At 43.1% G+C, this 26,726-nt stretch overlaps 1 protein-coding gene across 2 annotated transcripts; it reads right to left on the minus strand.

The window, feature by feature from the left end:
• Positions 1-1,479: 1,479 nt before the first annotated feature.
• epb41l4b (erythrocyte membrane protein band 4.1 like 4B) lies at positions 1,480-26,582 on the minus strand. 2 transcript variants are annotated; one of them, XM_085473770.1, is made up of 23 exons: positions 25,612-26,581; positions 23,293-23,397; positions 23,155-23,197; positions 22,565-22,643; positions 22,282-22,326; positions 20,791-20,843; positions 17,413-17,533; positions 16,608-16,695; positions 16,424-16,512; positions 14,814-14,883; positions 14,556-14,725; positions 13,565-13,674; positions 12,741-12,774; positions 12,454-12,487; positions 12,239-12,342; positions 9,373-9,512; positions 8,167-8,288; positions 7,980-8,093; positions 7,822-7,877; positions 7,583-7,735; positions 7,304-7,424; positions 6,979-7,112; positions 1,480-3,303 (listed from the first exon to the last, which is right to left on the minus strand). In XM_085473770.1, the coding sequence occupies exons 1-23, from the start codon at positions 25,885-25,887 to the stop codon at positions 3,240-3,242; spliced, it is 2,325 nt and encodes a 774-aa protein (XP_085329896.1). In that variant the 5' UTR covers positions 25,888-26,581; the 3' UTR covers positions 1,480-3,239. The 2 variants fall into 2 exon arrangements, with proteins under 2 accessions (XP_085329896.1, XP_085329897.1); XM_085473771.1 differs by lacking the exon at positions 6,979-7,112 and having other exon boundaries at positions 25,612-26,582.
• Between the last annotated feature and the right edge of the window lie 144 nt (positions 26,583-26,726).

A 26,726-nucleotide genomic window follows, 5' to 3' on the forward strand; every position in this document is an offset into this window, starting at 1 on the left:
TTTGCAATGTGACCTGCAGCAAGGTTATTATAGTTAACTACAAAACATATAAAACATTTTAGTTTAGGAATTTTGAAAAATTAAAACTGAAAGGATTTTGTGACCTTCGAAAACTAATTTAGAGGAAATATCCTTATTTTAGTGTTTGTTAGTTTGGTAAACATTTGAATCAAAACTTGCCTTATGAGGCTTTGATAGACAAATATCTATTGTGGATGTCCACGACACTGTGAGTCAGCTGCTTTTAGAAAGTTCTGTTTTTATTGTAAAACCTGTACTGACTTTCCAGAATCTTGCCTCTGACACACATACATGTACAACATAGTTAATGAAGATTAAAAATAACACAGAAACAAACTGAAGTGAATTAAAGAGTGAACAGCTTTTTGTATGTAGTGACAGTTAACTGTAACAAGCTGCCTAGTGTCTTTATCTTCTTTTATTCCCCGATGCAGTCTAACAAAGGGTTTAATGACAGAACAAAAGCGTCTACGTGTTTTATATAGTTTCAGGTGTTTGTTTCTTAACCACATTGTCTTTGTGGTTAACAGGAGACCATTCAAACTCCACTTAATATTGGTTTTTAAAGGCGTGGCTGTCACTTTAGCTTACGTGATCCGGTTGTTCAGTGATGACGCGACGAATCCTACTTCCGGGTCTAAAGTAGTCTGCGTTTAATATGGCTTTTGTGTTGTTAACATGTTTAATGTTATGTATTTTCTTCTATTTGATCTCAAAAAGCTCCTAAAACAGTCAGTGATCACTGTTGACCTCCCTCGGCTTTTATTACCGCTAATCATTTATTTAAGCTCAGTTTTTAAAACCTTAGGATGTAACTACAGCCCAGCCCATGCAGCAGTATATGAATGACTAACCTCGTATTGTGGATGGATTATCTCAGTTGTTCTCCTGGCTGAAGTTTGGTCCTTTTACAGCATCCTGCCATGCGATTACATTTGTTCCTGACCACCGAGAACACTCACGGTAACTTTTATCGAGTGGAAAAAAAAAGTTAGCTTGTTTATATTATGCTAACGTAGCTGTGTCGCTAGCGGTCACGCAGCACATCATTATATACCAGCTAGCCCAACTTCAGTAACCCTACAAACGTTACTGCTGTTTAGTTTTCTGTCTTCATTTATGCTGGAAGTGATAACAGAGCTGTACGTTTTAATTTGTTTCCAAAACCCCGCAGTCAGGACATGCTATATTGTATTTAGATAGAAGCTAGCGAGCTAACTCCCTGCTAACTTCTAACTCCGTTAAATGTCATAAATTCCGTTTTCATGGATGCCTGGATGTTAAACTCAATTGTTACACCTGGTAGAGCAGAACGCTGATCATTTTATTAAAGATGAAAGACTTTAGACAGTTTTTCAACTCTCAGTAATGCCACAGTGATCGTTTGATATATGGACCTGCAGCGGAGTTTAGGCCCAGACACGGCTAGTGACGTCAGACTGAACAACCGGATTGGCTTCCTTCAGCTGCTCAGCTGTTAAAAGGTTAGATTTGTCCTGTTCATGTGTAAAACTTCTTGTTTGTGAGGGAACCAAGCCCTGTAATCGAAGTAGGAGTATTTTATCATCTATAGATGTGCAAGAGGGCACACAGTTTTTAGAATGTAAAAAACGTTAATCATTGTTTTATTAATGCTTAAATGTTAATCAATCTTAAAAGACTGAGCCCATTTAAAAAAATGGTAGAAACACCTCTGTTCCTTTAACTGTTCCTGTGCCTGTTAATTTCTCAAATATCAATTCCCAGAAAAGCAGAAGATCCCATTTGTTGTGGTCACCATAACTGCGGTGTTTGCTCGCCCCTCCTCTGCTACTGTGCAGCTTTGTGAGAAAAACAAATTCCACAACGAATTTAAGCTTGTAATGCAGGTTGAGCTGAGAAATTATGAAGGACGATTTTGCAGTTGTTTCAAAACCAGTGGGAGGGCCAAATGCCGAAGTCTGCGCAGGCTTCCCCCATTTTTAAAAAACTGAATCATTTACAGCAGATTCACTTCGAAGCAGTTCTTCTCTCCCTCCCTCTTTCTGCTGTGCTGCATCTCACCTTGAAGATGAATTATCTAACACAAAACAGAGGTACAATTAACAGGCTGACTCACCGCACTGGCAGATACCTCTCTAAAGTCCCGCACAGCACACATCTTTTGTTCCGTCGCAGGGAGGGTGAGAGGCACATACCTAACAAACCGGCAGGCAGGGCGAGGCCGAGCCACATTCCCATGTCAGGAAGGAAGAAAAGAAACAAAGATGCTGCTGCAGAGTTGTCAAACCGATGATGTGGCCTTTATTGAGATCCAGTCCAAGGTAGGAAAACTCAATCAGCAACATACAGTACAGGTGCAGATCATGTGCTGCCTCGGATTGTGACAAAGAAGGGCTGAAGTGAAGTTTTTGTTTTTTGCGCAGTAATTAAATATTTCCAAGGGTCTGACCTCTGAGGCCAGATTTGGTTTTGAGCTGCATGTTAAAAACACAGCAAAGGGACGCAAGAGAGGTTTTTCATGAACACCTGTAACACAAGATCAAGGCTGCTGCCACAGGAGCTTTGGCGCCTCCTGGTGGGCACACGGAGACTGAGGTGTCGATATATTCAGTTTTCACTTTCAACTCACACTGTTCAGGATTTTCTTTAAAACCACAGACGCTGCTGATGTTTTTTGCGTGTAAAAAAATGGATATCTGATATAGGAATTACAGTACTGAGGTAAGCATTTACAACGCCTGCTCTGTTCTCAGGATATCAATGAGTATTTACATTTTGAACAAACTGATTTGAAAGTGAGTGACTTTCATTTCAGGGGTGCTTTTTACATGGAGATCAAAGCTTCAACAGTCGCTGTCTGAAACACAGTTTAGGCATCAGCACGGACACGGCGATGAAGACAATGAGGATGAACTCACACATAAACAGAAGTCCAAAGCAAAATCCGATAATCGTTTAGGGAAACATTAATCATGCAGGCAGCACCAGGAATACAGTCTGTAGCTCGTCTGTAATGCATGTGAGTGAATCCACTTGTTTCCATTTCACTTTTTTGTACAGGTTCAGTTCAGTTATTACAAAGAGCCTTCTTTCTAAAATAACAGTTAAGCAAATATAACAACCGCCTTTATGCAAATATAGATTTATAACTGCTAAATGTGCAATGCAAGTATACAAATGCTGACTGACACCAGTGACTTTGGGACTTCTTAGCTTCCGTCTGACGGGTCGAGGTCTCAGAGCTCTGTCATCAGGAGCGCTCTCAGGATCTTCTCTCTGTCCACCCTAATTTCTTCTCCGCTGCAGACACGAACATACGATTTAACAGCTCTAAACTTGAACTTTTGTTTCTGCAACAAGGTGAAATATAATTTTCATAACAGAAAATTAAAAAAAACAAACATTTTACAACAGTAACTATGACAGAAACAACACAAAGTCTGCGTTACAAAGACAAAGAACAGCAGCTACAGGATAAGAAGTTGTCTGGCAATTTAAGCTGGTCATACACAGATCTTACACTCATCTGATGCTTTGTTAGGTACACCTTGCTAGCACCAGTTTTCTACCTTCAGAGCTGCTTTAATTCTTCATGGCACAGAACAACAAGATGCTGGAAACATTCCTCAGAGATTTTTAGGCCCACATGACATGATAGCATTGCACTATTTCTGCAGATTTGCCAGCTTTGCATCCATGACGTGATTATCCCGTTCCATCACATTAAAAAGCTGCTCTACTGAACTGAGATCTAGTGATTGTGGAGGTCATTCAAGTGCAGCAAACTCATCGTCATGTTTAAGAAACCGGTTTGAGATGATTTGAGCTGTGGTGCGCTATCGTGCTGGAAGCGGACAGACACAGTAGCAACAATCTTCAGGCTGTGGTGTTTAAATGATGCACAGATACCAATGATGTGAATGTTTTCATGCTGTTGTCAGAAATAGACCAGCAACATTTTTTCAATCTTCTATTTTCCAATCTTCTATTTGAGCCTGTGTGAACAGGAGCCTCACTTTCCTGTTCTTAGCTGAGTGGAACCTGGTGTAGTCTTCTGCCGCTGTAGCCCAACTGCTTCAAAGTTCGAGGTGTTGCGTTTTCAGAGATGCTTTTCTTGGTTGGAACATGTGGTTATTTGAGTAACTGTTTCCTTCCCACAGCTAAAAGCAGTCTGGCCATTCTCCTTTGACTTCTATCAGCAGGACGTTTTCACCCAGAGAATTTCCTCTTTTTCACTCTTTAAATCATAGAGATGACTGTGTGGGAAACTCCCAGAAGATCTGCAGTTACTGGAACACTCAGACCAGCCTGTTACCAACAACCATGCCACCTTCTAAGTCACTTCTCCATTTGGGGGCTCGGTTTGAACTTCAAGAGGTCATCTTTAACATGTCCAAATGCTGCCACGTGATTGGCTGATTAGATATTTTGTTAATGTGCAGAAGAAAAGGTGTACCCAACAAAGTGGCCAGTGGGTGTAAATCGTGTTAGATAACATGAACTTCATGTCATCTAAAGGCTGCAGGGAATGACTAATGAGCTAAATGTCTAATCAGCACGTTCATAAAAGGCTAACGTCGCCACAAGTCATGTGACTTTCAGTGAAGCCAGAGGCTGCGACTGCTTCTGATGGGACTTCTCATTATAGTTTATCAACTTTTTGTCTCCAGTGTGATTAGTTACTGCACTTCTAATTTAATTTTTCTAGGTTATATTAATTTGCGGTGCATATTAAGTTGTGCAATATTATTTAATGTCGTTGCGTAATTGAGTTTATTATGTGATTGATTATTTAATTAGCTCTTTATAATTTTATGTGTAACTTTTAAGTTGATTATTGTAGCACCCCGTGAAAAGCAATTATAGTTCCTACTTGCTTGAGTCCATGGTGGGACTGCTTAGAGCGTAACATACCCTGAGTAACGTGGACTTTGGAGAAGAGTGTGATGCTGGTTGTCTCGCCATGTTGCTGTTTATTATGGAATTTGTATATATGGGCAAACAGATGAAGTCAGAAAATTAGACTTAAGTGAGTTTTTACTGAATGTGTAGCTCAGCCTTCAAGCTTCTCTGTCACGTCCTAAAGAAATGAGCAGCTATTTCCATCAGATCAAATCATCTTATTGGTTTTGGAATCGCTGATGTGATTTTATTACACTGCATTATGTTTTATAAAGTGGTCAAAGCAGCCCGGCTGCCAAATAAATGTAGAAGATTAAAGTAGCACGAAAGTGAACTGCCCCAAAAGTTAACTTAACCAGTGGAGGCTCGTTTTCAGTTCTAGGGTGCACGTGTTTATTTTTTAAGCTGTACTGAAGGGGCCATCTCAAACTTCATTGACTGAAATGCAGATATTGTTCGTTACGCTCAGCTTCTGCTGCAGCTGTTAAAAAAAATAAATCAGTGTCATTTGCTTATTATTGGTTTAAGGTTGCAATTTACACCCTGATAAATAAATATGTGGGTGATTTTGTGTGTGTGTTTGTCTTTTGTGATGTCACTGTAATTCGGGGCTTTTAATGGTTTCTTAGAACTGTTTGTTTTCCAGGGTGCAATGATTGTACAGCATATTTGGGGAATTGGATGCACAAGTTTAAATTTGCTTTTGGATTTTCTTAATCTACACAGAGTCCACAGTATACATAGAGGCTCAAATGTACCCACTAATATTTGGTTAAATTTCCATTTAGCAAGTTGCATCTCGACCGGACATTTTTGGCAGCCTCAACAAGCTCCTGGCATAATTCCAGCTCGATATTTAATCACTCTTCTTGGCAGAATCCATAGAGTTCATTTCCTGGAACAGATCTAGTCTGCGAATATTCAATCGGGTTGAGGTCAGGACTTTGGGAACGCCGTACCAGACGCTTAATGTTGGCCTGCTTTATCCATTCCAAACTAGTTTTGATGTGTGTTTGGGATCATTGTCCTGTTGGAACAAACAACCGTGTTCAAACTGTCTAGCTGTTGGTTTGAGGTAAAAGTTTTGGAGGTAGTCCACCTTCTTCATTATTCCATCCACTTCACGATGGTACCACTGGCAGGGGAATAGCTACTGCTAACACCACTTATTCCAGACCTTTGCAAAATGGAGACGCATCCGAATAACTTGTTCTTGTGTACAGCTGTTTGAACCAATGATCCTGAAATCTGCAGTTTTTTAGAATAGGCTCCAAGAGACCTTCACAACTTCTTTAAATCTACCATTCTTCTCCTCAGATTCTTACTGAGTTGTTCTGAGTATTAGTCTAATGAGTGCCATCCAATAAATCAATGAAACTACCAGTTGCAGTCAATCACGAGCAATAAGGACAAGTTAAAAGGTCTTGGCCTTGTGAAGTTGAAAGACATTGTTGAACCGTCGGCACCGCTTATTACAAGATTTAAGTAAGTCTGTGTGGATTAGAGAAAATAATAAATTCAAACTTGTGCTGTATGCCGTATGCTCATTCCACTTTGGAAAAACAACAGCTCAAAGAAATTAAAAGCCCCAAATTATCATGACATCCATTCTCGTGATGAGTGGATGTAAACTTCTGAGGATAACTGTAATCATACTGTAGCAGGAAAAATAGTGAGATATTGTCTTGATATTTTCAAGATAATATCAAAAACTAGTCTGGATCCAGACATTCTTTTGGATCCAGGGGCTCAATTCATGCATGGTGTGGAGGGTCATTTCAGCACTGGTGGAGGTACGCAGTCTCGGACAGCTCTTGTTTACTGCTTTGACATGCTGGAAATAAGATTTTCAATATTAGCCAGTTTTCCCAAATCTCACTCTGAAAATCCTCCTGTCTGCGTCACACGGTTGTTCACTTTGGCCTCACGGTTTAGCATCAGCTACTAACTGAAACAGGGGATTGTTTTTCATGTGCAAGCGTCAAACAAGAGCCTGAGGCTTCAATACAGCACTTGAGCAAACCAGCGCTGTATAAAAGTGTCCAAGAGATAAGAGCGAGGAGGTGCGTTTACCTGTCGTTATGGGCAGCAAGGTAAGGAACCAGGTGAGGAATGGAGCTACGGTAGTAAGAAGGGGAGAGATGAGGGGAGGGCGAAGGAGAGGGACAGCATGGACTACCCAGCTCCAGTGCTGGCATATTATCCCCCTGCAATACACATCAGTGTAGACACACACACACACACACACCACACAGACAGACAGACACACACAATTACAGATAATGCAGAGAGGTGTGGAAATAATCCCCCCATAAGTGGAGCATAGTGTACTACACCAAGACCCGTTTTAAAGGGTTTTTAAAGTGTGTGTGTGCGCATGTGTGAAGATGTGTGTTACCTGTGGGTAGATTGACGGCTGTATCTGTCTGTCCAATGAGCTGCTAGAGCCCGACTTTGCTGTACTTTGGGAGGAGATGGCTGCGAGTGCTTCAGGGAGATTATCTTCATCTTCGTGGTTACTGATAAGCAACAAATGGAGAGACTATAAGTGGCTTACACGACCTACAGATCGCTCTGAACAAGATGTCACTATCAAAGAGCAGAGATAGCACGGCTGCTGCTTCAAGTACTCTGTGGAGTGTTCATTTTCCACTCACAGCAGGCGATCTGTACTCACAAGCTGAACTGCCGGACCAGCCGTTTTCTGCGGTTGGTGCTCGGGTTGGCTTTGGGCTGGAGCCTCTCTGGCGTCAGGTTGTGATCTTGCCTGTGGGGTGTCTTTTCTGCTGTCAGACTGGATGCCGCCGAGTCTTGGGAGGAGCTCTGATACCTGGAAATGAGAGCAGTTACTCAGGAGGGTAAGTTGTGTTTTCAGAAAGAGGTCTAAACATGTTAAAGAGCGGATGAGCTACTGGCCTCTCATTCAGGGTCTCAGTTGAGCTCTTCCCTCTGGGTGTTGTTGGGGCTTCTTTCTTTATTGTGGAGAAGAAATGGATAGATATGCTGTTAGTGACACCGCCACGTGCACAGGATGTAGGTCAAATAGCCAAAGGAGAGCGTTATTTGGTACTCACTCTGAAGGCTGCCTCCATCTGGGCCTTGAGGATGTTACATTTGAGGTGGTCGGGGAGCATGGCTGGGGAAGCAGGAGGGTGCAGAGACTTTTCAGACAGCTGCTTCTCCTCTCCCTGCCGGGAGAACAAGGAGAGGTGAGGAGACTAAATCTCAGTGAGTAAACATCGTGTGGGAAACGTGACTGACCTTGTTGTCGATGTTGATGTGCAGCGAAGGCCAGGGAGGAGAATCGCTTTCAGACTCCAAAGCCTTGAGCAGCGACTGAGAGATGTCAAACTCATCTGCAGGGAAGGGGGGCGCTTGACGTTCTGATTGAGACAAATTGTAATGAGAAAAAACAAACAAGTCACGTTTTTACTGTAAAGACACCACAGACGGTTTGACAAAGCAGGGATGGAAAATGACTATAATCTAAAAAGGTTTATAATTCAATTTACGCTGGCACAAGAGTTTGACTGTCTTTAATTTCACCAGAATTTGATGATATTATAAATGATTAACAGCAATTTTGGCTGGGTGGGGGCTTTTTGGTGTTTGAAAGTTGGCAGGTCAAAGCAAGTTTGAGAACCGTGAGATACTTTAAATCCATATTAATGTGTTTGCAGATGCTTCTCGACTTACAAACAATGCCCTTAAACAACTGCACTTAAATGAAGAGTGCAAACACAAGAAAAATTAGCAGTGTTTAACCACGTTTACTTTACTTGTATCCTAGCTCACTACAGCAAAAGGCAACTGAATTATGTTCTCAAAAGCAGAAACCCAATTTAAAACTGCTTTAGACACATTTAAAAGCAACCAGAATCATCCCTCCTTCACCACTGAGGAGTAAGTTCAAAGTGTTTTCACCAAATATCTCCACTTTGGTCTCGTGTGTCCAAAGGACGTTATTCCAGGAGTCTTGTAGACTTGCTGTCATGAACTTAAATATTTAACATGCTAACTGAGGCCTGTAGAGTCTGAGATGTAGCTCTTTGGATTTTTTTGTACTTGTCTGAGCATTGGACCTTGGGGTAAATTTTTGCAGGAACATCCACTCCTGGGAAGATTATGGTGAATTAATACAGAGAAAAAAAACCCTGTGAGCAAGCACTTAGTGACAGTGGGACCATATTCTTTATTTCGGATCATCCAGCTTTGAAACAACACAGTCAGTATAAAGGTAAAGGTATATCAGTCATATCACGTGCATCTTTAAATCTGTTTTTACAAAGTTGAAATCAAACTACGTCACGTTGTAGTGGAAACATTACATCTCAAAGTCCTCAAAGTGAACCTCAAAAACAAAAAGAGCGGACAAACAGGCGGCACCGAGCATGAAAAGAAGCATCAGCGTGGCGTCTAGACACACCACAGATTTGTGCAGCCCAGCCTCAGGCTGACAGTACTCACTGTTCTTGGTGTGTGTGTGGCAGAGCGTGTCCTGGCTGTGTGTGTGCCGACGGTGGCGGTGATGGATCTTGCCAGAATACGAGTTCTCGTTCTCCTCGACGCTAAACTGATGATCTGAAGCGAGCCCACTCAGCGGGAAACTGAAGATGACACATGCAATCAAAACACAAACAACCCCCCCCCCAAACAAAATCCCACTTAAATATGACAAAAAGTGTAAGTACCGCAAATAAGTAATTATCGTGTAATAAATCCAAGCTCGTGATGTGAGTTTTTCACAGCAATGTAACCCTCCCTGTGTGGATGCTGAGCTGACTGAGTAACACAAAACCAGAAGTGCAATTTCAACAGTGCATTTGCTTTTCTACATGGTAAAGAAACACTGCTTTGGACCTAAAATGTGTGTAAAATTACATGTAATTTCTGTTAAATCTGTTATTGAATCATTTGTGTTACTTCATTAGTAAAGTACAAAGAACCATGTGGAGGTATTTATCAGTGGGAAAAGCTGTAAAGCTTATAAAAAATACAGTTAAAAGTCTAAAATTTACGCTCTTATTACATTTTCCAAAGCCATCCAGTGGGCCAGACTGAATTCGTTTGCGGGCCGATTCTGATCCCGGGCCTTATGTTTGACACCTCTGGTGTAAGACAATGAAGGAATGGGCTTTGCAATTTCTGCATTTCACTCATAAACCCTTTATTTCAGAAGCAATACGGCAACAGTCCTAAAGGCATAATGTGATTGGAGTAAACATCGAAAGTAAAAGGCGACACACTAGAACAGCAACACACCGGCCACATCTTCTGTAAACACTTGGTTAATTTAGCAAATCCATAACCTGATGTAACATTAATATAATGTTTATTCAAAAAACAAAAAAAAACATTCACTCTGAAAGCACAACACCACAAATGCAAGATTCAGCTTCATGTTTCTAAGTTCACACTGAAAACCATAAATTATACACAAAGCAGCTTAATCCCTAACCCGGCATTCACTAAGTGCAGGACTGGACCCCTTCCACCTGTTCAGAATCACTTTATTCAGCACTCACAACACTTTATTTCAAAAGTGAGTTTAAATAATTTAGATGCCACACGATTTACTGCAAACGAACAAAGAAACAAACACAAAAGCACTCTTAAAGGCAGATTTGAGATTTGAGCAACCGTAATCACATAAAACATCCACAAGCAAAGCAAGGCACAAACGTGTCACACCCGGTCCTATCTTTGTATTTATCCTTAAATATGATGCTGAATGTTTGAATGGAAAGAACAGAGTGTTTGAGAAGTATAAGAGCTACGTCGACTGGGCATTTAGAGCCATAATTAAATAATAACAATATTAAAGTGCAACAAAATTAAAATATATCATCTTATTTCAACAATTCTTAGCTTGTTTTTTGGCCTTTAGTTTATTTATATTTTAGCAAATTGCCACCTAGTACAGCACCTAAAGTTACCTTCAAGAACTTCTTGTTTGAACGTCCCTGTGAGTGCACAGAAAACTAAGCACGTGATTATTTTCATATGAAAATAAACTAAATTTTCAGGCACAATCTTGATTTTTCTAGAAGATGCTTTGAACATTATTTGAAAGTATCCTCAAAGAGACTTTAAAATGCACCACATTCTTGTTTTATCTTTACAGAGGAGCAATTATGCCCATTTCCAGCTTCATAATGTTATTCTTTGATTTTACTACTGTAGCTTTGCGTCACTTAGAGTTGAAAATAACCCTTATGTATCTTATGCTGGACCTTGGTGCAGCTCCTCAGTTTATCCTGTTGGAATAAGGCTGTTTAGCTCATCTCTCTCTAATCTTATGTTTTTCAAGCAATCAATTAAAAAAAGAATAATAATAATTTATTTATTTAAACATCAGTAAATTAGCATGAGCAAACTCTTTTCCTGCAAAAATCGTACTTATCCGTTTCACTCTGTATTATTTCCCCAATCATTTGTGCACAACCTGCAATGGCCCCCACCAATCGGGAGGTTTCACCAGCAGGCAGGAACATCCACTCTCAATGACATCACAGGGAAATAATACGGAAAAAAATCTGAGTGTTTTGAGTGGACTCTCAGCCTGTGATTGCAGCTTTATTATTAAGATGAAGGCAACCTGTGTCTAAAAGGATGTGATGATATAAACTGAGCTATGACTCGCAGAATGAGTAAACTGTAACGATCAGAGGTGTTGAGGCTCTTTACCTCGATCGCCTTCGTGATCTGTGTCACCGCTCCGTAACCACAATAAATAACTTCAACATTCACCCACCCAGTCCCCTTACCCGATGTCTTTGCACAGCTCTCCCTCCACGTGACCCCCTTGAACATTATAAACCTCTATCCTGCTTGATAAAGTCCTTTGCACTTGATGGGGGTGTGTGTTTTTTTTGCTTTTTGTCTAGTATGCAGACACTGAAACACATGAGATGACGTGACAAATGGATGAAGACGTGGGACATTTCATGAGGATGAACGGAGACAGCTCCGTCACCGGAGCGTCTCTCTTTGGGTGTTGCCAGTCTGTGCCTGTGAGTTTTGAAATAGATTCCTGGGTTAAGAGGGAGGTCAAAGTTCGGTCATGACCTTATCCCTGTTAACCACAGCCACGGATCCTTTGGCGATGCTGCTCTTTCGCTCCGGGACGGGGGGAACGATGGACACCGGACTCTCAGCCTCAAAGGAAGGCCTGAACGGTTGATGAAGGGACGCACACACGGATGGAGGCAGACGAGACACACGGGAAGACAAACAGACATATGAGGTATAAGAGGGACATGAAATGTGATGAAAAACAGAGCATGTGGACACATCCTGAAGCTCTTTAACAATCCTGTCCTTTGTCTCTTACCTGTGAGGTGATGTATGACTGGAGGGCTGCAGGTAAACTGAGGAAGTGAGCGTGGGGTGGGGTGGATGCCAGGGCTCGTGACCAATGGGAATGTTGTGTTGGTACTGGAGAGGATCGAAGAGATGCTCAAATTAAGCGTCGCTACTGGGATAAAGCACACCGCTCTCTGCTGCTTGTGTTACATTTTGAAAAGTGGGTTAACTGAGGTCGCTTACCTGATGCAGACTTGGATTGGGGCTGGCGTGAGAGCTGTGGAGGAAAAAGCAGTGATATCAGATGTGTATCATAACTTATTTTTAAAGCAGGTGCATATATATTACTTTCGAGTGCACTGCACAAGCAAACCCTCTCAAAAGCAACAACTTCTCTTTTACAAAGGGCTGTTTCTGTGTTAAGATTAGCCAGGCCATTAGGTGGATTAAGGTCAAGGTTAGAGGAGGAGGAATGAATGCAATAATCTGAAAGTGCATGCGTGCATTATTTATGTCTGTGTCTGTTTCACCTGATGTGTGGAGGCTTGGCTGGAGAAATCGCAACTGACGGAGAGAGAGACACAAGGTCAATTAGAGCAGAAAAATACAGAAGTCAAAAGCAGCTCTGCAGTTTATCTGCGAGTCTGTGTGCACTTTTTCAAATGCCCTCTCTGGTCTAACTGTGCCGTTCAGTCCAGACTCTCTGCAGACATGTTATTACTCCAATGCTGAGCTATTACCAACACTCAACTCTCGGTTCATTCGTATTCCGGGGCTGCGTGACGAATCCAAATCCAATACATAAAAGGTGTTTGGACGTCAATACTGACAGTCTCAAGGTAAATACAGTTTGCAGTGTGCATTTGATCATTTATGTGGGATAGATTAAAGTGAGCTGCAGGCTGCTGGACCTTTGAAGCCTCTGCAGCTCACAGAAGGTGGGAATTATGGAGGAGTGAAGAGTACAGCAGGTGCCTTTGACAAAGTAAAAAAGGTGACGCTTAAATCTAACAACCTAGAGTTTCTCAGCACTTTCTTTAGAAAAGAAACCAGGGCTGCTTTTAAGTCTATTGAACTTGTCAAATTATCACTTAGCATTGGACATTTTTTAAAAAGAACAGCCCTTGAAAAAAAAAGAAAAAGAAAAAGGGGCGGGGGGGTCCACTTTTCCTTTCCTCTGAAAAATAAAACAATATGTTCAACAGTTACTCTCTGCAGCAATTTTTACATTTTAAAGCCGAAAACACGCTGAACTAAAACAGCGCAGAGCCTTCATAACAACGCTCGCAGCCACATAAAACACAAATCAGGCGCTGATACTCGGTCGTCTTTTGTATGAGCAGATAAAACTCACTTTTGCCCAGCGACTGTGTGCGGGACGGGTAGCGTCTGCTCGGCCTTCTCTCGAATGTGCTGGCCCTCCTCAGTCTGCCTCCGTGAGTGGCCTGGTACTCTGTTTTCCCACTGAGACAAACACACAGCAGATGCGGGTGAAGAGTGGAAATGATTATTACTAAAAGCATCGACACTAATGTCAAAGTGCCACTGAGCTGCAGTCTGACCGAATTCATGGAGTTCATCAGAGGAGACTTAAATGGAGTTTCTAGATGATTATTCCTTTTGGTGTGAATTTTCCAAAAGTTTTCATCAATTGTTTAGAATTTAGAGTTGTTTTTATGCACAGTGCTGCGTTTACAGAGACTCGCTTGACTGCTTGTTCGTGGGACTTTCTGCTTCAGTTTTGTATTTAATAAATGAAAAGCGTGAACGACTTTGGCTTTAGAAAGCCTTGGGTTGGTTTTGCAGTATGCCTAAAGTCTTTTAAACTGACAAACTTTCTAACATACTTATCTTAAAACTTCTCTAACAAAAACTCTGAATGAAGACAGAGTTTTCGTTAGAGAAGTTGGCACCAGTATGATTGTTATGTCAGACTGCAATACACACAGTTCCAGTGTTCCTGCTTTTACTTCCACCACCTGTTACACAAGTGTTTTTTTTTAATCCACAGAGTGCTTTTACAATGCTGTGATTTAGCTGCTCCGACAAATGACAGGAAGTGCCCTTCAAGTGAGAGAATTTGCTTCGACCATGTCTGATAATAGTTGCAAGAAAACAAACAATATAAAGGGAATATCTCAGTCACCATAGGAACACATCCGTGTAACCATAGATACCCTGTAACCATAGATACAAAGGCTCTGTTTTATGTGACACATTATTCCACATATGCTGCTAACGAGTGCTGGCCACAACTACCTGCGAGTGCCAGCTTCTATTATCCCCCTTCAGCAAGTCAATTAGACGCTGCTCAGATGTGGCGAGACGCCGTCGCTGCTCTCTACCTGAATCTGAAGCGGGACCCGAGTCGCGTGAAGTCACTGTGGCCGGCCCTGCCCGCCGTTGGCTGGCGCAGGCGAAAGAAAGCGTGACTTTCCACGGCACACTTCCACAGGTGTTTGCAGCTCCTGGCGCTGGCCAGCTCGAACACGAAGGTGTGCTCCTGCTCCCGACCCTTCACAACAGAGAATAACCATAATAACCTGTTAGTCGCCTGAGAGATGACCGCGCGCGGGCACGGCATGCAACGTGAAGACACAAACCTGATCGTCGTCCTCCACCACCACCAACGTGAGTCGACTCCTTTTGAAGTCCAGCCGAGTGATTTTGGGCCTGTGCAACACACACACACACACACACGCACGGATGAATGACAAACACACAAAGAGACAAACAGTTTGAGTGGGACAGGTGACGAGAGCACGCAGTATGAAACATCGGCTCCTCGCAGAGTGATTTTGGATTTCTTTTCACTTCCCATACCTCGTCCTGCCCCTTGGCGAACAAATACTCAGCTCTCAGTAGCTCTCTTTTTTCCTGGCATGCCCTTCCTTCAAAGTTTGCACGGTCCCCACCCTCCACCCAGGCTGAGCCTGTGCCCCACTTTATGTTTTATCACTTATGCCACATTTTGATTGGCTCTAGGTTGTAAATGTTGACACATGCCTCTCCAGAAACACGTGGTTCAAAAAAAAAAAAAGAAACTCAAATTCAATTAGCAGAGGAATAGCAGCAGACAGAAGAAGTAAGAGTTTAAACAGGTACTGCTTCTTTTTTTTTTTTTTACCTGCCAGAAGAGATAAATAATTAATTTTCGTGAACAAACTCTTGTTTCTGTTTATTTTTCAGTTACATTCATTCAACATGTCGCTACATATTAAAACATCAGCTGTTTGTGAGATTCCCTTTTCCAGTTTCATTATTTTCAAACAGTTCTGTGCAAAAGTCTTGAGTCAGCTCTTTTTTTTAATATATATACATTTTGCTTCCAAAGCAGTGGTGAGTAATAGTTCTCCAGGTCTTTCTGAAGGTCTTTCAGGGGTTTTCTTTGGACATTGGCCTCTTCTTCACTTATTTTCAGTCCAGTTCTTGTTCCTGACAATTTTCAGAGGAATGCTTTTCTGTTATTTGCTAATCCACTCAACACTGACCTATGAGTCATTCAAGCATAACAGCGGCACCTCACTCAAGGAATGAACCAGTGTTGTGTCTTAACATCAGAGTCAAAACACTGGTTTATTCTGAAGGACCAATTTTAAATGGTATCTTTAGGCATCTTTTGTCCCCCGTCTCCCCCCATCGATCATACCAAACACTGACGTTTCTATAATTCTGCAACAGAATTGTCCAGACTCTGTTTTTGCCTCGAAAACTGTACTTCCGATGATGTTTGCAAGTGTTTCAATAAACAGCAGCACATATTTCCCATTTTTCTATCCAAACACAGAGAAATGAGGAGTGACTCAAGACTTGGGCACAGTACTGTGAGCAATTACTGGATTGTTTTTAGTTGTTAGGTATTTGCTCTCTGACAATTTGAAAAAACAAACAAGTGGTCCTTCATGGATTTCCAGAGCCTAGGGTGACACCTCAAACCATCTTATTTCACTCAGGTGAGTTTAAACTACCAAATTCTCCTAATCTAAATTTGCAATGACACAAGTGACACAAATAAGTGACACAAGAATTATTACTTATGACGACAGTTTTGTTTTTTCATTATTGTATCAGTAAGGTTATTTTGGAAATGTACGGTGTTCCTACATTCACATTCACTGCTTGTGTTTTCTTACATTTTTGTGTTAAAATCATTTACATAAGAAATGTAAATGAGCACGTTTCAGGACACACAAGATGAGAGTTGTGCTCTTACCAAAAGAAAAGCCCGATTTTGCTGACGCCCTCATAAACCAAGATGCCAGTTGGAGTGAGACCCAGTGCATATTCTCCTCCATCTTTGCCCTGCGGACGAACGAGCACACATTTATTTCTAACACACCTGAACTTCAGTGTCACACAAAAAACAACACTGGTGATAATAAAACTCTCTCACGCACCTTGACAAAGTGCATATCTACTCCGTAAAGTTCCAGCCACTTGCATTTGTTGAGAAAAGAAATCTCTGCTTGAGAAGGGCTTTTTCCCCTGAGGAAATAAAAGCAGACAACACGGTGAGTTTTCACAACAAAAATACTGCTCGCTCCATCACCTGAAGCCCCGGCCACTATATTTGGCAGCTCAGTCGAAAAAAGAAGAAAAAAAACGTCAAAATCGACGCTTGCCGCGTGACCTCTGCTGGAGATTGGTGTTAGTTCTGAGGGAGACGCTCAGTGAGTAACTGTCTGTCTGCATCCTGATTCAGTCTTTGTGTGTAGGCATGACTCAGTGAACTCGGTCTGTCCTTGCGTGGCTAAGTCGGCCCAGTGAAGCGCGGCGTACGCGTATGTAATCTAATCCGAGATGGGAGCAATCAGTGCACTGCTGGGTTAAATACTGCCCGGAATCAATCAAGACCCTCCGGGAATTAATCCCATAATCCTTCACGCAGACCAGCGATAGCCCGGCCGAGGAGGAGAGCACAGAGGGACGGTGAAATGAGACACCCGGTCAGTGAAAACATTGGTGCTGAAAGGCTGCAGCAGAATGACTTCCTTTGCTGCTCAGTGCTCAACTTTTTGCCCCACTTGTTCCATCCGACGAGGAGAGAAACCAGCTCAGGTCAACTGGACGCCCTCCAGTAAGCTGCTTTGACACAGCAGACGTATTGTGGTAACTGGTGCAAAAAAAATGTTTATGTGTCCTGGGTTTTAGTTTTAGAAGATCCCAAATTTAAGATGACTAGAAACACAGCAGGCTCCTCACCTAAGAGTCAGCCACTGGTTGAAGATGTCTGCCTCCATCGCCGCGCTCTGTCTGGGAGTGAAACGAAACTCCGACACCAGTTCGGGAGAGTGCTCCAAGGGGTCGCAGTCTCCCAGCTCGCCTGCATACAGATAATTCAAGTACACATGCACAGACGCACATCAGGTGAGCAGCATTCAGACCTTCGCTTACAAACAAAGCTTTATTTAATCAATAGAAAGCAACAACACAATAAATTGCTACAGACTCAGCTGGTCTGGTTTGGCCAGTAGCTTGTAGTGACTACTTCCAAGGTGATTATTGCACCTTGGAAGTAGGTGAAGTTGTGCCAGAAATTTTTGCAGTGACCATTTTTTAGTAAGCTTTATATAGACACTGGCTTTATTGCCATTACTGAGTAAATTAGAGGTGTGACTTTCACTTAATTGTATGACCATCCCAGTAAAAAACAACAACAATAACAACAAAGAAAAAAAAACAAAACCCAAGAAAACCAAAAGTATTTACAAGAAAAAAAATCTCAGACACCTCAGAAACATTTGCGTGTTTTTTTTTTCATGGAGCCAAGGACATCACGCCTCAGGCATGATGTGGTAGACAGGATGTGCCACACAAACACAACAGCCATCGCCTCCTCTGAGCAGTTCCAGTTCATTTATGATGATAATTTCCTTTAGTTTGATTTTCATTGAACACCCATAACACACTGCAGCTGTTTTTTTCCCCTCTTACAAAAATTTGGGACTTTAATTTTGGAGGTTCTGGATCATGAAATGCATATTTTTGTGTCCAAGTGCATCATTCCTGTTTAAAATCACTTAGTCTGATCATGACTTACACAAGTTGATTCTATAAAGTATCATCTTTTAAATATAACTAATAAGAAATCTAATTTTAGAGCTTTAAATAAAATCAATCATTTAATTACATGGCATTTCTTGCAGCTGCAGCACTCGACTTACTGGTTTTGCCGCCTGACTTTTGGAACCATTTTCAGTTTAAATAGGCTGTTGCTTGGACACCTATATTAACTTTTGCATTTGGAAGCAAAAGCACCATTTTTAAAAGAAATAAAGATTTATTCATTTATTTTTACATTGGTTGTGCCACCTGACTTGGAAAGTGCACCAGCCTGCATAAGAGATACGTTTCTTATCCAGTTTAAGAGAGAGCTACAAGCCTTTTCAGACAGCCACATAGAGTCCAAGGGGTCCTCTGTGTAATTAAATATCACTTTCACTACTATTACTTCAAAATAAAATGTTTATGGTTGTGCCACCCTGGCATTTGTGAACATACAAACTGCTGGACAACATAGTTTTAATTATCTCAACAGCTTTTAAACTGTTAGTATTTATACATTTTGGTTATTTTATCAATAAAAAGTGTATATTGAGTATTTTATTTTGGAATTATTAGCATTTAAACACCATTTTTAATAGCCTTCTTAGTCTTTTCATTTTTAAACAGACGTATGTGCCGCCTGCCAGTTTGGAGTATTAGAAACCAAAATATAAAAGCATATACATTGTGCCATAATATTATTAATTACCCTGCAAATTGATTCAAATTTAAAAAGTTTTTTGATTTATTTTACAAAGTAATGACGCACAGATGCAAACATATGAACATATACAAATATTCTTACCTAAAATGACCCTGGTATGCCTGTGGTGCTGTTACACTGTGGATTACTCCATAAACATTACTCCACAGTTTGCTGATTAGTCTTTTTTGAGAGCGCTCATCAACACTAATATTAACTGACTTTACTTAGCTTGGCTGGCTCCCATGAGGGTAAAATTAGGACGTTAACCTCATTGTGATGAGAGAAAAAAAATAGTGGTTGCCTGGTAACCGCACTGATTTTTTTTTTTTTTTTTTTGGCTTATCAGTAATCAATTGCATGAAGGTGTGGAGACCACTTTAGATTGCAGGGTGACTGCACAGGTGGGAGGCAATCTGTCTCCAAACAATTGTAGTCTGACTAAGACCGATTCCTAATTAAGTAACAGACGTCTATGTCTGTGAAGGTTCTCAGTCATCCAGGTCATCGTAGTCAAAAGAGCTTGCAAAGAAAAGCGTCTGGACTTCTTTAAGTTGCTTGAAGACCTTAGAACTGAAGAAGCTTCTCGGATGAGAGGTGAAACGTCTTCAAACAACTTAAAGAAGTCCAGACGCTTTTCTTTGCAAGCTCTTTTGACTAACAGACGTCTAATTTATAAAAAGCCAAATTACAAACACGCTGCAATCAATCTGAGTCACTCTGAGCTGATGAGCTCAGTTTCTTTTTAATAATGGGACGTCACTATTGGCAGAGGGACGGCTGTTTCACATTCTTGAGGTTCTCGTTGGACTTAATGTGAATTTTTGTGGAACTAGACGACAACAGATTGCAGCAAATTGACTTTTGCCATTTTTGTTTCAATGCATTATCACAAAATGACTGTATGTACTCGAATATACTGAATTTAGCAGAGTGACTGCATCTTATTGCAGTTTAATTGTCCTCCAGACGCACCACAGTCGCTTTGAAGACAGCGACTGACTACGAGTGGTCATAGATTAAGCCCCGTCTTTGAAGCGACCGTTTGAAAAGCAATAAAATCACAAGTTTGTCGCACACAGTCGCAGTAATTTTGGTCAAACTGCTCCAACCACTCTTTGCCCTTGTGTAGGTGTAGCATGAAATATTTGAGGTTATTAGCTTCTGTAAAAAAGCTTTGGCATTTGAGATGAGAGGACAGGCATCTGGAGGGACTTATTTAATGTGAGAAGCCACAAAATCTCACATTGAACCATGGGGCCGACCGTTCAGGGGGTTTGGAAGCCGGTTCGATCACCAGCTCTGTCTGTCTTGGTTGTTGCGTCCTTGGGCAAGACACTTCACCTACCGCCTACTGGTGATGGCCAGAGGCGCCTCTGTCAGTCTGCCCCAGGGCAGCTGTGGCTACGACTGTAGCTTGCCTCCACCAGTGTGTGAATGTGAGAGTGAATGAATAGTGGAACTGTAAAGCGCTTTGAGGGTCTCGAAAAGCGCTATATAAATGCAATCCATCATCATCATCATTATTATTATTATTAAAATCATTCGGAGCTTAGTGTAGTACTGTTCTCAGGGCTTCTGCTGATGCATATCATGTATGTCAAAGTAAACACAAGTGCATTATGCCACAAATATATAGCAGTTTTCCTATCACAGTGAAATAAATGGATATTAATGGCTTTGCACTCAGTCCAAATCAATCTAACAGGTTACGCCAGGGTTTGGAAAACTGTTAACACTATGAGGAATAACTTATGAGGTTCTTGGAGAACATAAATCTCTGCTTAAGAGTATAAATAAACACTGAGAGTGAGGTTCCAAAGTCTACTTACTTTGTAAACAAAATGCCGCAAGCTCTACAGCCACGTCATACGGACATTTCAACCTGGAGAGAGAGAGAGATGCTGATGGTGAGCGGTTTTTAGTGCGAGTGACACACTGCATGAAATCAAAACCACTGTCCTGCCGATGGTGCGATGTGTACTCGTTATCATGTGTCAGAGAGACATAAAAGTGGATGAATACCCTACGCTGTGTGTGTGTGAACATGTCAAGGAGGAGAGGCGCAACCCTTTTGCTAAAATAAGCAGCCCTCTGCTGTTCTTGATCTTGAGCTATATAATAGAGCTGGACTCCAGGGATCCATGGCCCAGATAGAGGCAGGAGGAGGGAGATGGGGAACACACTGTCTGAAGTGTGTGTTTGTGCAGGCAGGTCTGTGTTTGTGACTCAGAAGCAGATGCCACTGTGCACAAGTCTCCCAAACTCCAGTGTAGGTGACCTGTGTGCGTGCCGCTACAGGTGAGTGTGTTTACTCCAGTTTTAATGCTGCTGATGAGAGCCGGATGTCCTCATAAATGGAGAGGAAGTGCCTACAAATGACTTGTGACTTAACAATGAGCTGAGCTAACCGAAAAAGGAGTGGCAACAGTTTTTCTCACCTTCTCTACAATAAAGAAAGAATTCACAAAATATTCAGCTGTTCCTGTGTAAAGAAAACAATGCCTTAGTAGGTAAACCTGTTAAACTGCTTGCAAGTAATCACATGGCAGCAACTCAGCGCACTTAGGGAAAGACCTGCTGAAGTTCAAACTGAGCATCAGAATGGGGAAGAAATGTGACTTCAGTGACTTTCAGAGCAGAGGAGAATGGTGAGACTAGTTTGAGCTGACTAGAAGGCAACAGTAACTCCAATAACTAAGAGGATATGCAGGCGAGCATCTCTGAATGCACAACACATCGAACCTTGAAGCAGATGGCGTACAGCAACAGAAGACTGCACCAGATGTGATTTCTGTCACTTAAGATCAGAAAACCGAGGTTATAATCCTTTTCAGGCTCCCACAAAAAGTGTGGCCTGGTCCGATGAGTCTGCTGCGAGGTTCGGACTGATGGTTGGGTCAGAATTTGGCATGAACAACATGAAATTATGGATCCATCCTGCTTTGTATTAATGGTTCATTCTCATTGACCGTATCCATCATTTTTTGACAACACTGTACTCATCCTCTGGTTCGACCAGGATTACACACCATGTCACAAAGATTATCAGTCACCAGATCTCAATCCAACAGAGCACCTTTGAGATGTGGTGGAACAGGAGCTTTATATCAAATCTGCAGAATGTGTGATGCCATCATGTCAATATGGAGCAAAAATCTCTGAGGTATGTTTCCAGGGCCTTGTTGAATCCGTGCCATGGGGATCCCAACCTGACACTAACGAGGTGTGCTTAATATGTCGTGTGTGTGTGTGTGTGTGTGTACGCGTCCTGGGTTTATTTGGAATTATTTGTGTGCATAAACTGTGACGATGAAACTTACTTGTCAGACAGAATGTCTTGTCGAAGCTGCAACACAAACAGATACCTGTTGGCGAACAAAACCGCAAAACAAACAAGTGAGACTCTCGCCTGAAGACAACATAAATCAATTGATGTATCAAAGGCGCTCCTCATGTCTGACACATAATTTGTTTTAACAAGTCTCTGTCCTTGATTTAAATCTGCCCATAGCAGCAAAGTAATTAGCCCCACGTCCCCTTTGGACCTTTACACCAGGCTCAAGAGAAAACCGTGTGTGTGTGTGTGTGTGTGTGTATTTTTACCTTGTAAATTCCTCACGCAGGTTGTTTGGCTCTGAAGAGTAAAACTTCACCCTGAAGAACAGCTTGTACGGCGGACCGTCTGAGAGAAAGATTAAAAGATATGTGAGTGTGACAGAAAGAGCCGAGGCCGGAGAATAATTCAATCAAATAACATTTCTCAGAATTTATTTCATACGTTTAGTCTCGTCGACTTTTCATCTGCTGCATCCATCACTGCCACGAGGTCCGAAATCTTTTCATCTCCCAATTTACTTTAACCTACTTTCATATTTCTTCCCTGCTTCCCTTCCACATTGATCAGAGTTACTTTCAGGCTACAGACCTACCACCCTGTGAATAAACGACCGGCCGACAGGTACAACATCCATCTCCCCACCTCCCGTGAACCATTCGGCCCCCTGTTACAAGCCAGTGAGCAAACAAGGCTACGGCTTCTAATGCACATAGTAATCACTGTGTCAACATTTGATAATGCTCCACCTGCTCCCCACTCACCTGCTACCACATGCGCATACAACGCACTGCACATTTTCCTACACACATGCAAATAGTCCTAATTAGAAAAACAGCCCGAGGCGACCTGAGCTTACCTCGGATCTGCTTCTTTATAAGCTTGGACATATCCAACCAGTGCTAAGAGAGAGAGAGTGACAGAAAGAATAGAGAGGTGAGAATGATTTTCATCAGCTTGCTTTCCACATTGATGGACGTGAGAGCTTGTTACTCACTGAAACTTGATCCGTGTCCATGAACTGCAATCCAAAGTAGTCTGTCTCAACCAAATCTATGTGATACATGATCTGGTCGAAAAGGTCCTGGCCTTTGGACTTGCTCTGGGAAAAGCAAAAGTAGAACACAGGAGGAGAAATTAGTTATTTCTTACACTATCTCTCCTGTCGTGGTGAGCGGATCTTCCACGGTGGATGGATTGAGCTTTTAAAATTGAGTTGGGGGCGTCAACCTGTTAGCACAGGCTTAAAAGTGAATTAGAAAGAGGCCTGGTGATCACATTGGGAGGAGAAATGACTTTTACTGGACGTGTAAGTGGGTGTGTGTGTGTGTGTCCAGGTCAAAATGAGAAGGACAAGCCCCACAGGGAAAGGCCCTTATTGAGGCCTTTCCTATAAACACACAACCAAGACAACGAGTCGGTGCACTTAAGCACAAACTGCAGCCGTTTGCCGTTAAATTTATCAGAGCATTTTACGAGCATCCCCTGATGAAGACCTAACCCTGGTCTGACCCACATAAAACACAGTGGGTGTGTAGGAAGATGACTGCCTTGTACTTTGGATCCTGATAACCAGCCTAAACTTCCTGGTGGGTGTATGAATGAGTGAGGAAATCAGTGGTATTAAAGGATTGGGGACAGAAAGAAATCGCTCCTGCCCATTCTCTCTGCAGCGTGCGTCGTTTACAGGGGCTGATTGTGACCTCCATCAAGAGGACGCGCAATCACGCGCCTCGCAGAGTCACACGCAGCGAGGTGAACAGCTCGTTCTTCCTGTTGTCTCCGGGCCTACGCTCAGTTTCAGGTGACACACTGAAAGGCCTTATTAGTTGAATTTCAGCCCCGTTCAGTGCACTTGTAGGAACAACAAGAGCACATGAACAAACTTGTTCCAACACACCTGTGACTAAGCCGGCAGCTCGTCGAGCCATGTGTCATTTTCAACTGTAATGCCTTGGCAGAAGTGGCGGCTTTGTGTTGGAGCTGTAATCTCGCTGCAGGACGAGAGAAAGGCTCTCCACGCCACAATGCAATGGCCGAGCGTTTCGGAGGTGACGCACGCACGCAACAGCTTCGCTGACACACGCAACCTTGAAAATGAAAACATCTTATGAGAAGCCACTTACGCACACAAGGGCCCACACGCTCGCTCATCATCCCACCTACCCCCTCGCACAGCTCGTAGCACTCGTCTGTGACACAGAGTCCCCACAGTGGTAAATCAGATCAGGGAGTCGGGGAATAGAGAGAAAAGAGAAGAAGGTGATGGATGGAGAGAGACAGAAGGAGTTGGAGGATGCACAGGAGGGAAAGAACAGGAGAAGAGTGAGGAGGCAGAGTGTGAAAGAGTAAAATGATGAGCAAGGGAGCAGGCAGCAGAGGGAGTGTAAAAGGAGATTAGGAGGGAGAATGGCTCAGGGGAGGGGAGGTGGGGGAAAGCGGAGATTGCTTGAGGAAGATCAGATACAAGCAAATAGAGAGAAAAGAAAGTGAAAGGAAGACGTGCAAAAGAGCAAACAGGAGGGGGCAGCTTCAGGTCTGAGTTAGTTCCCAACAGTCAGAATGGGGAAGCAATGCGATGAATCGGATGATCATAACACCATCTGGAGCTGCAACCACTCACTGTATAAGAAGAGACGTGCTCACAGATACGCACACACACACTACAGGCACTGAAACTTTGGTAAAAGGGTTTGTGCCAAAATCCAAAGAAGTGCAGAGCGCACTGTTTTCAGTTTGAACCGAGGGCACAACTAACGACAATGTTATTCTGTGGTCATGTTTTTTGTATTGTGTAGTTAAAAGTGCCAAAAACAATGCCCCACATTCCAACATGAGGTCTCAGAGCTTCTCATTTCCTTGACCCCTGTGAAGTCTAAATCCAATAGAAGTCACCAGGAGCCAGAAAAGAAATTAAAGTGTCTTCACGTTTATTTGGGCAGTTAATTAAACTGAGGGGAGATATATATAAAAAAAATCTTGCTCTCCCCCTCATGGATTAATCAGCAAGACTAATTGCCCGGGTCCTAATTTGTCCTGCATGCCTTTTAGACAAACAGAGTGGTAAAAGGCTGTAATAAGTACTCAGTTTTACACGTCCTCTAACTACTACTGTGCTCTGATCGTTTAAGAGGCTGGCGTTGGACCTGCAAACGGCTCTGACTCCAGGCTCGTTCATTTTCAGGACAGGAAAGCTGCCTCGCGTTTCTTATTTATTTATTTATTTTGCTTGGACCCCCAGGAAGATCCACAAAGACACGACAAAGGAGGTGGGGGGAATACACAACTGATGTGCCTTGCCACTTGAGCCACTCACGGCCAATTCCACATTGACATCAGAGCCGTCCAACAGCAGGACCCGACAGGTGATGGTGGTCCTCGCCGTCCCAGCGGCCGGGATGTGAACCGACGACCCCCCGGTGACCACGGCGGGAGCGTGGACGACCTGCTGCTGGTGGGCCAGGAGCAGGGGGTTCCCGGATACCCCTCCTGCTCCCCCTCCTCCTCCTTTACCGTCCCGCTCATCCCTCTCCCTCTGCTGGAAGCGGCTCAGGGAGCGGCGGCTGAACGTCCGGCGCAGAAAGCCCATCATCTTCTTGATCCACGATGAGAGGAGGTCCGCGCCGCGTCCGTGAAAACTGCTCCGCACAACAGTCACTGCAGCCGGGGTCCTGTCACTGCTGCCTCCTTCACCACCTCCACCTCCTCCCCGGGGCGAGGAGTCACTCAGGAGGCACGGAGGAGACTTCAGGGCTGCCGATCAGTCCTCGGGCTGGATGTCGGCAGCAGGGGGGGACTCCAGCCGCATACTAATGAAACTACCACAGATCGACCACCGAGCAGCCAACCAGTTGATTTCCAATCATCCAGCCCTATGTGAACGGCAGGAGTCGCGGAAATACAAGCAGCCCTCCTCCTCTTCCTCCTCCTGTCCTGTCCTCTCCCGTGCACCTGCCTCCTGCTTCGCTCGCTGTTGCGCACCGACTCTAAAATCCCGGAGAAATCCCGTCCGACGCTCCGCAGTGGGGACCCCTGAGTCACAAGGGGCCGAGAGGGGGGGGGAGGGAAGTCTCACCACCTCTGGACCGGACTTGACCCGGCGGCGGTCGCTGCTGATTATTCCCACCGGCGAAGCGAAACTAGTCTACCTCACAGGTAAAAGTCAACCAGCGAGAACTGGACAAACAGCGTGATCTGCGCCTGCGTAAAAACACAGCACATAACAAACTTCTGTTCCTCCCGACTGGCCGACCCATCAACACCGGCGAACCAGCGCCACCTGTCTGCCATGGACGCGCCAGGGCTGGGAATAAATCAGAGCAGATCATTACTCGGGTCCCAAGGTGGGGTCCGCGGTGCTCCAGGGGGGGCCTTCCCCAGCATAATGATGGTGATTTATAACCCTCTGCTCTTCAGAGTCCTACCCACCGC

Source organism: Copadichromis virginalis, linkage group LG11, assembly GCF_057382275.1.
Source record: "Copadichromis virginalis isolate Kocher_CV1m ecotype Utaka linkage group LG11, C_Virginalis_male_GT1.1, whole genome shotgun sequence".
NCBI classification, from domain to species: Eukaryota; Metazoa; Chordata; class Actinopteri; order Cichliformes; family Cichlidae; genus Copadichromis; species Copadichromis virginalis.